The following is an 8686-nucleotide window of genomic DNA, read 5'->3' as shown; positions in this document are numbered from 1 at the left end:
GTCACATCTAGTTCAGGCAACTAATTCTGGATGCTGACCTCCAAAACAACCCTGTATAGTCAATAACAAGCTACAGTCCGTGAAATGTGGAGCAAAATCCTCATCCTGATGGCTTCATTTGCACTTTCTTCTCCACTGCAACAAAAACTACTACAGACTGTGCTGGGAATCTCTGTCTCAAGATTTTCCTTTTGTAACATTATAGAGTGTAGAAGTAACAGTTTATGGGTCACTAAGAGTATATCAACTACAGGAAATCAGCAGTATGCGCATGTCCATAGCCGCTCATCTGCACAAGCTACTAGGAGTGACAACCTAGAAAGCCATTTCTAATGAATGAATGTAAGTGCATGACCAATAATTTCACTTCCTGCCAAGATCCCCAAAGCAAAGCTGAGGGAATAACTGGCAGAGTTGACTAAGAGGCTACTTTTCACCAACAGGTGAAGAAGTCCTCTGTCAGAACTGATAGAACCTAATTATTCAAGAGAAAAAGGTGCTCCCTCAATACAGATCTTCATCAGGCACATACTGAGACATTACCAGATGCACAAACAGAAATCTTCATCAGCTAATCAATTCACAAGATTCCTGAAAACATTTTTAATAGTTGCTGTACATCTCTTCATGTGTAGAAAAAGCAACAAAATCCAAAATAAAAATGTCTCTAAAAATCTCTTAGAATCATGAACTCATAGAATATTCAGCGTTGGAAGGGACTTTTAAAGGTCACCTATTCCAGGTTCCCTGCAATGAACAGGGAAATGCACAGCATCATCAGGTTGCCCAGGGTCTGGTCCAGCCAGGTGCAGGACCTTGCACTTGGCCTTGCCAAACTTCATGAGGCTGGCACACACTCACCACTAAGGCCTGTCCAGGTCCACCTGAGCGACACCCCTTCCTTCTAAGTGTGTCAACTGCACCTCTCAGCTTGGTGTCACCTGTAACTTGCTGAGGGTGCACTCAATCCCACTGTCCATGTCATCTCACAAAGACATTAAATGGCACCAGTTCCAGCACTGATCCCTGAGGAACACCACTCATCAGCAGTTTCCACTTGGACACTGAGCCACTAACCGCAACTCTGAGTGTTCCATCCATCAAATCCAGTTTGGTGACCAAGATGTAACACGGGACAGTATCAAACTCTTTGAACAAATCCAGGTGGATAACATCAGTTTCTTTTCCTTTGTCCAATGATGCTGTAACTCCATCCCTGTGGGGGTACAATCATGGGAGAAACAAGGCATGAAATCTGTCTCTCTAGGCCCTGCCTCCCTGCTAAAAATTTTCCCCATTGCTGTGATGTCACAAAGCCTTCGTGGTCACACAGCCACTGGTGCTGCTGATGCTGCTCAGTTGCTTCGCAGACGCTGGTGCTGCTGGTGACTTGGTTGAGCTCAGGTCAGAGTGACAGAGAGCAAGTTGCTGAAGGTGCAATGCTCAGCCTGAGGCTTTCCCTACTTCTCCTCTTCTGCTTGCCCCTCCTGTTTACGGGCTGCCTTGCCCATTCCGGACGCCCATCCTGGGCCACGGGTATGTGGGATGTGGATCCCCAGGACATGGAGAAGCCGGACACTGGCAAGGCAAGCCGGAACTACCTACCCTACTTCCTGGACCAGCTTTGGTCTTCGTTTGAGCACCTGGATCCACTGGGATACATGGAAGTGCTCTACAAGAACAAAACAGAGCTGGGTGGAGGAGTCAGGAGGTGCCGCGGAGAGGTGAGTAATGGAGGTCAGGCAAGCCAGACAGTGCCTGAGTTTCTCAGGAAGAGGCACAGCCCAGAGGTAGAGATCTCAGGCCCCCAAGGTCCCTGCCCTTTTCATCACGTCCCCTGCTCTGTCACTTCCAGGAGAAGAGCCAGACACTCTCAGCTGCCCCAGGGACACACTGCCAGAACTGCTCCTGCAAATGCTGCCAACCGAAGGCAAACCCTGCCTTCAGTTCAGACACTGCTACCAGCAGGAGCATGTTTCCAGGAGGCAAGAGATGCCAAAATCATGTGAAATTGTGGAAGAAAACAGAGCCTTCTCTCTGCGTACCAGTACAAGCCTAGCTTCAGTTTACAGAGAAGCTGTAAACGGAAGGTGATCCTGCCAGAGACACCATCACTGTGCTTAGGGAGGGCACTTCTACAGGACAGGGAAGGAGCAGGAGCCTACCCAACTCCGGAGAAAACAAGGCCGGAATGAAACAGACCCTTAAGACCCCTCAATATTGCTGTACAGCAATATTCTATATTCCTCTAGAATAAATAAATTGGATTTTATTACACCAAAAGCATGCATTTGCTTTCTGTCATTCTCTTGTAGCATGAGAGAGGGTGATTCTAGAGTAATGGCTTGTTTCCACCTCATTTTCTGGTAAGGAGTTCTTTTCTGAACATCGTGGTGTCTGCAATAGTGAACTGTAGCCCAACATAAAGACATCTTTCAGTAGTACTTCAAAATGTATATAGTAGGTATGTAGCATCTCCACTGCAACTCACAATGTAAAATAGGTCAGGTAATGAATTTTTAACACTGCAAGAATGAAAAACTAGAAGATGAGAAGATCCATAGGAAAGGGCTTGAGATAAAACAGGGGAAAAAACACCAGGCTTAAACAAAAACGTGCCACAACTAATAGGAGATTCCTTTTCAATCTGCCATAATGACCCTTAGTGGTAGAAGACTTATTCTTTCATAGCTTGGACAATTGTTATTAAGGAACAACGCTGACTGTTTTACAGGAAAGGATGGCAAACTAAAAACATATCCTATTCTAGAACTCAGAAAACAAACAGATCTTATTTTACTGTCCAGTCATGACATATTTTCCAAATGATGCTTTGTGAAAAAAGAATTGCCTTCCTGCAGACTCTTAAGGCTAATCTGAAAACCAAAAAGCTGAATTTGGCAGATATGTTTCTACGGCCAGAAAACCTGCAGCCAAGAAGAGAGGCCAGGGATTTTTTTCCATTGGTTTAGATCCACAGAAGACAAGAATTCTTTCCTCCAACAAAACACCATGCACCCCAAAGCCCCCAGGTGCCAAACAGCACAAATGGGGACAGAATCCAAATGTTTATTGAATAAACAGCCAAACTTGTATTTCTTTACACACTATATGTTAACTTCTTTACAAAGGGTATATAAAACTAGATGTACAAGATCATATTCTAGATAGCTAAAGGTGTGACAAGTGGAGTGCCAGTTATTTTGCCATAAAACTTTTTCAATTGTTTGAAAGGAAATATACATTCCAAGCTCCCAAGTCAGCATTTCCATTATTAATACCATTATTACTGTAGGAAATCCGCCTTCCTTAGCTGAGGGGCATCTCAGCGTCGCTACCCGCACACAGCTAGCTCAGCTCAGCTCCGTACCCGGCCCCCACGACCGTCCGCGCAAGGTCCCCACTCGGATGGGCCCCCTGCGGTCGTCTTGCCCCCAGCGGGAGGCAGTGCTGCAGCGAAGGCTCCTCTGCTCCCCCTCCTGGAGCTCTGATGTTCCGCTCCTGCGTTCCTCGCGAAGTTACGGCCCCGTGTGCTCCAAGGCGAGGACTAGGCGCTGCACGATGGATTTTGCAGATGGAGGCAGGAAGTGCGGGGAGGCAGTGCACATCGCCTGGCTGTCCGGAGGGTAGCCCCAGTGCGACAGATACAGCCGTACCGACTCCTTCCTCCCCCGCTCCCACCCCACCTCGCTGGGGAAGATCGGAAGGCCCCCTGGTCCACACCAAAGGATCTTGCCCCGCAGTCTCGCCCCCGTACGCATGGAAGAAACCTGCCGCCCCCAGTCTCCATGGGACACAGCCCGGGCTGCTCTCTCCATCCATCATGCTGCACTTGCTTAGCACAAGGAATGCCTTATCCACCTAGTCCTGCCTGGCAAAACAGTACGAGAGCAAACCCTGGTAGCTGGCAACACGGACTTACTGCACTCTGCCTAAATTGCATCTGACATTATTAATCACGCAATTAAATAAGGATTTTAAAAAAGAGAGGGAAAAAAAATAGTTGGATGGCTGCTCTGAAGGCAGTTTTCACGGATTTGGGAGCAAGTACATCGTTTGCCCCAGAAAGGGAAAAGCTGTGTTGAGGAAGGAATGCTAGCAGCGTAAAAGCGACCACAAAGGAGTGGGCGCGTGTGCTTGCAGCTCAGCACATCCATCACACCGGCCGCGGCCGCACCACGCCGTCTCCCACCTTCCATGCGCCTTCAGATAGCCGCCCGCAGCGCTCAGATCCCCGAGTTTCTGGGAAACACATTTAGCCCTAATTTTTGTGACAGATGGAGTTGATAGTCTGAGGATGGAAAAAAAGCGCCAGTTTTGACAGGCAGCAGATTCCGCTGCCCCTGGCGGTCGGAGACGATCGTGCTCTGAAATTAAGGTAGCACAAATTTGAAAGGCATAAACGCGGCACTGTTTGTTTTGTTTTGCTCCTCTCGTTGCACCTGGATGTGTGCACTGCCATATCTAGTTCCTTAAAAGCAAATTAAAAGTACGGAGAGTACAACAGGTGGGCAGGGTGGTATTCTTTCAGTGAAAACTTCCTCATCCTCTTAGCTAACGGGTTTAAAACCAGATTTTATTAGAGGGCAGACCTTCACGAAGTATCAAAGAACTACAATGATCCTCGCAGCACTTCCGCTGGTCAGCATCCTACGTCCACGCACAACCACCGCAGGCAATAAGCTGAGTTGAGTGCGTGTACCCTCGGCAGGGTGTATTAAGTGGCAGCGCTGAGGACGCAGCAATCCGTAGTACTTACATGTTGCAGCACCCCGCTACCGGCACGTCGGCACGGAGCACGGACAAAGCCACTCTCCGGAGCCCGGAGAACCCGCCTTGCCTCCACGTGAGCTGGAGAGAACGGAGCCTCCGCTCCGTTCGGGGACGTGCCTTCGCCCCGTGGCTGAGCGGGGCCGCGCCGCCTTAACGGGAGGAGGGGCTCCTCGGGGGGGCTGTCATTCTCCTTAAGCCTTTCCTTTCAAGCTTTGTATGTGAGCTGCCCTCCAGCCCCCCTTTTCGCTTCCCTCACTCCAGCAGATCGTAAAGAGAGGAGGGAGGGGAAAAAAAAAAAAAAAAAAAAAAAAAAAAAAAAAAAGAAGAAAAAAAAAGTTTCAACAACAGGCTGGGCCAATGGTAAGTCGCAGAGCTGGAAAAGGGGGCCGAGCGAAGGGAGAAAAAAGTGGAGAAAAGGAGAAAGAGAGCGAGCGAGCGCTAGCTGGGGGATGTGTAAAAGAAGAAGAGTTGCTAATTTTTTTTTGTTTGTTTGCTTTTCCATGCATGCATAATGAGGCCTAATCAGAGCACGTTGCCGCTGCTTGGAAGGCACTTTTGTATTTAAAGCCTTGCAAAGAAAAAAAGATCCACAGACGGATCCGCAGAACAGCTTGCAGGGCTTGTTGACAAGAGCAGCAGCATCAGTCGCCCAGAGAGAAAGAGACCTCGAAGCCTGCCTTCCTGCCTTCCCCGCGCTGCCTTCGCGCTAACTGGGAGAGACATTTCTTCTCTCTGCTGCCCGAAGTGCGACCCGAGCCCAAAGGAGCGAGCGGAGCCGGCACCGCCTGCGGGATCGGAGCGGCTGGCATGTGCAGAGATGCTGCGAGCGGAGAGTTAAGAGCTCTCGAGAAGGCAGGGGCAGCAGCCGGGCATTTATTTTGTGCAAAAAAAAGAAAAAAAGAAAAGCGAAAGAGGCACGGAACTGCATGAGGATCGGGTCAGCACCATGAGTACTCCCGACGCCGCCTTCAAGTCCCCAAGCGCACTCCGAAGCCGCGCTCCTCCGCGTCCCGCTCTGCGCTGAGCTCCACGCCGCCGCGGAGCCGCCGAGCCGTACCAGACCGAGCCGGGAGCAGCGCCGGAGGTCTCGGGGCGGCCCCGGGGCGACGCTTCGCACCGCGGCTCCGCCGATTCCAGCAACAGGGGGGCCGCAGCCCGCGCGGATGGATTGATGCGAGGAGACCTCATGCGCACGGCCGGTGGGAGTTCTGCAAACTTTCCCAGAGGCGGCAGCTCCTTCTCTTCCTCCTCCTCCTCGCGCGGCTGCACCTCTCCTCCGCGAGCCCGCGGCAGCAGCAACCACCACCGCACGCGATGCCGGCCCGCCCGCCCGCCTGGCTGTGGCTGGCGGCGGCGCTGGGCGCCTTGTGGCCGCCCCGGAGCTCTCCGGTGCAGGGCCGGCGGCTGATCTGCTGGCAGGCGGTGCTGCAGTGTCAGGGGGAGCCCGAGTGCAGCTACGCTTACAACCAGTACGCCGAGGCGTGCGCCCCGGTGCTCCTGCAGCAGCAGCCGGCGGCGGGCGGCGGAGACGGGCCGGCGGCAGCCGCGGCCTCGGCCGCCTCCCGGCGGCGGTGCCCCAGCCACTGCATCGCGGCCCTCATCCAGCTCAACCACACCCGGCGCGGCCCGGCGCTGGAGGACTGCGACTGCGCTCAGGACGAGAACTGCCGCGCTACCAAGCGCGCCATCGAGCCCTGCCTGCCCCGCACCAGCAGCCCCGCGGCCGGCGGCGCGGGGGGCGGCGGGCCCGGCGGCGGCGCGGGGGGCGGCCCCGGCGTGATGGGCTGCACGGAGGCGCGGCGGCGCTGCGACTGGGACAGCCGCTGCAGCCAGGCGCTCAACCGCTACATGGCCTACTGCGGAAAGCTGTTCAACGGGCTGCGCTGCACGCCCGAGTGCCGCGCTGTCATCGAGGACATGCTGGCCGTGCCCAAGGCCGTGCTGCTCAACGACTGCGTCTGCGACGGGCTGGAGCGGCCCATCTGCGAGTCGGTCAAGGAGAACATGGCCCGCCTCTGCTTCGGGGCCGACATGGGCAGCAACGGCGCAGGCAGCAGCGGAGGCTCGGACGGCGGCCTGGAGGAGTATTACGACGAGGACTACGAGGAGGAGCCGAGCCAGAAGGGGAGGGACGAGACGGAGGACAATGCGGGCCCGGAGCCCGGCTTCCCCATGCAGACAGATGGTGCCGGCCGGGCCTCCAGCGCGGCCTGGGCGCTGCCGGCCTCCATCTTGCTGCTGCTGCTACCGCCGCTCTAGCCGCCGGCCCCGGCCCCGGCCCCGGCTCGGCGGGGCTCCTCCGCTTCCAGACGAGCGGACAGTTACTCCCGCCGTTATCCGGGCGCCTCCCCCGTGTGTCTGTCCCCGTGTGCACTATGCAATGCGTCCCGGCCGCCTGGCGCTGCGGCCCGCGGTGAGGAGAGGGGGAAGGAAGGACTGTGAGCCGGCTCCCCGCCGCCTCGGAGGGAGGGAGAGGAAGCGAGGGTATGGCCGTGTGTCTGTAGCGATTTGACATGAAGGTTAGGAATAGTGAGCTGCCCAAATTGCTGCCAAAGCTATTGCCCAGCAACTTGACTGTCACTCGGTGCCGCTGTGCCCGGTACCGCGCTGCATCTGCCGCTCACTGAGCTTCACCGGCTGGGTGAGGTTAGGTGGCTGGCAGCACTGCCTCTCCCCCTAACGCAGCTGGCCGGCAGCCGCGTCTCCTAACCTAGCGGCACATAAAAATGATTCTTTTCAAAGAGAGTTGTTGGCTGTCGCAAACAATGCAACTTGTCTTCCAAAAGAGCTCTGCACTGCCATCTTCGAAAGACACTTTTAAACTCAGAACGTGTATGTTCACATATCCTGAAAAGCTATATTGCCTCTTGTCGTATCAGGGTGCTGACCTCTGGTAAATCTTTATATAGAGATGTATTTAAAACTGGGATTTGTTACCAGTCACTCTTCTTTGTTTATACAATTTTATAAATTGTATGCTTTTGGGGATAATTTATTTAAGAAAAAAAAAATAATAAAAGTTTTAAATCCACATCCTATTTGCCATGTAAACACATGTGCTATTCTTTTCTGGAAAGGTAAAGACTTTGTTTTACACGTAAAGGGATACCAGCAGCAACGATTCACTGATGTATTCTCTAGAATGCCGAATGTACAGTGTATTTTATAGATTTGGAGTTAACATTCTTATTTGGAGAGACTTTATGAACATTGTAGAATTGTATGAATGCATTTCCAAGCTGCCTTAAACCTAGTATTTTTTATAGAAGACGTAACAAAGGCCTGTGTTTCAAATATGTATGGCTTTTTGTATTTTCTAAATGTTTAAATTAGTAAAGAAAGAGCTTTACATAATGGATGTGATGGATGTGGTGAAATTGTTTTCCAGGGACACTTACTTGAACTCTCAGCACCCGAGGTTGGAGGGGGGGGGGGGAGCCAACCGCAGAACAACAAACCAAAAACAACCAACAAGCAAAAATCTCTGCCTGTCTGTAATACTTTACATAGATGTAAATTACTGCTATTCTTACGCTAATGAATAATTACATGCAAGAAGTAAATACGGCTTTGAAAATACTACTTTAAAAGAGTGGTTGATTTTTATAATGCGTTGGCATGGCAACGTGCCGGTGCCAGAAGATAGTGAAGCGATTCAGGGACACTGCCCCTGTATGTGTGTAGAATTGCTTGTGCACCGTGCTTTCTTCTTGAAGTGGAGGCATGTTGTTCCACTGACGCCCTTAGAAATACTCCCTGCCACGCGAACAAGGAAACGGTGAGAAAAGCAGAATGCAGAGGCTTCATGCAGGCTGTGGTGTGTTCATCCAGGAGGTTGCTGCAGAATGCACAGGAGTTATCATTCAGCCTGTCCTGTCCCACAATGGATAACACAAAAGTAAACAAACTGAGG

General features: G+C 52.2%; 1 protein-coding gene across 1 annotated transcript; it reads left to right on the top strand.

Annotated features, from left to right (window-relative positions):
- Window positions 1–2827: 2827 nt before the first annotated feature.
- On the top strand, window positions 2828–8355 carry GAS1 (growth arrest specific 1). Its single transcript, XM_015849319.2, has 2 exons — window positions 2828–5133; window positions 5290–8355. The coding sequence occupies exon 2, from the start codon at window positions 6088–6090 to the stop codon at window positions 7030–7032; it is 945 nt and encodes a 314-aa protein (XP_015704805.1). The 5' UTR covers window positions 2828–5133; window positions 5290–6087; the 3' UTR covers window positions 7033–8355.
- The last annotated feature ends 331 nt before the right edge of the window (window positions 8356–8686 follow it).

This window comes from Coturnix japonica, chromosome Z (assembly GCF_001577835.2).
Source record: "Coturnix japonica isolate 7356 chromosome Z, Coturnix japonica 2.1, whole genome shotgun sequence".
In the NCBI taxonomy this organism is placed as follows: Eukaryota; Metazoa; Chordata; class Aves; order Galliformes; family Phasianidae; genus Coturnix; species Coturnix japonica.
The sequence above is the reverse complement of the archived record's forward strand: the minus strand, read 5'-3'. Positions and strand labels throughout refer to the sequence as shown.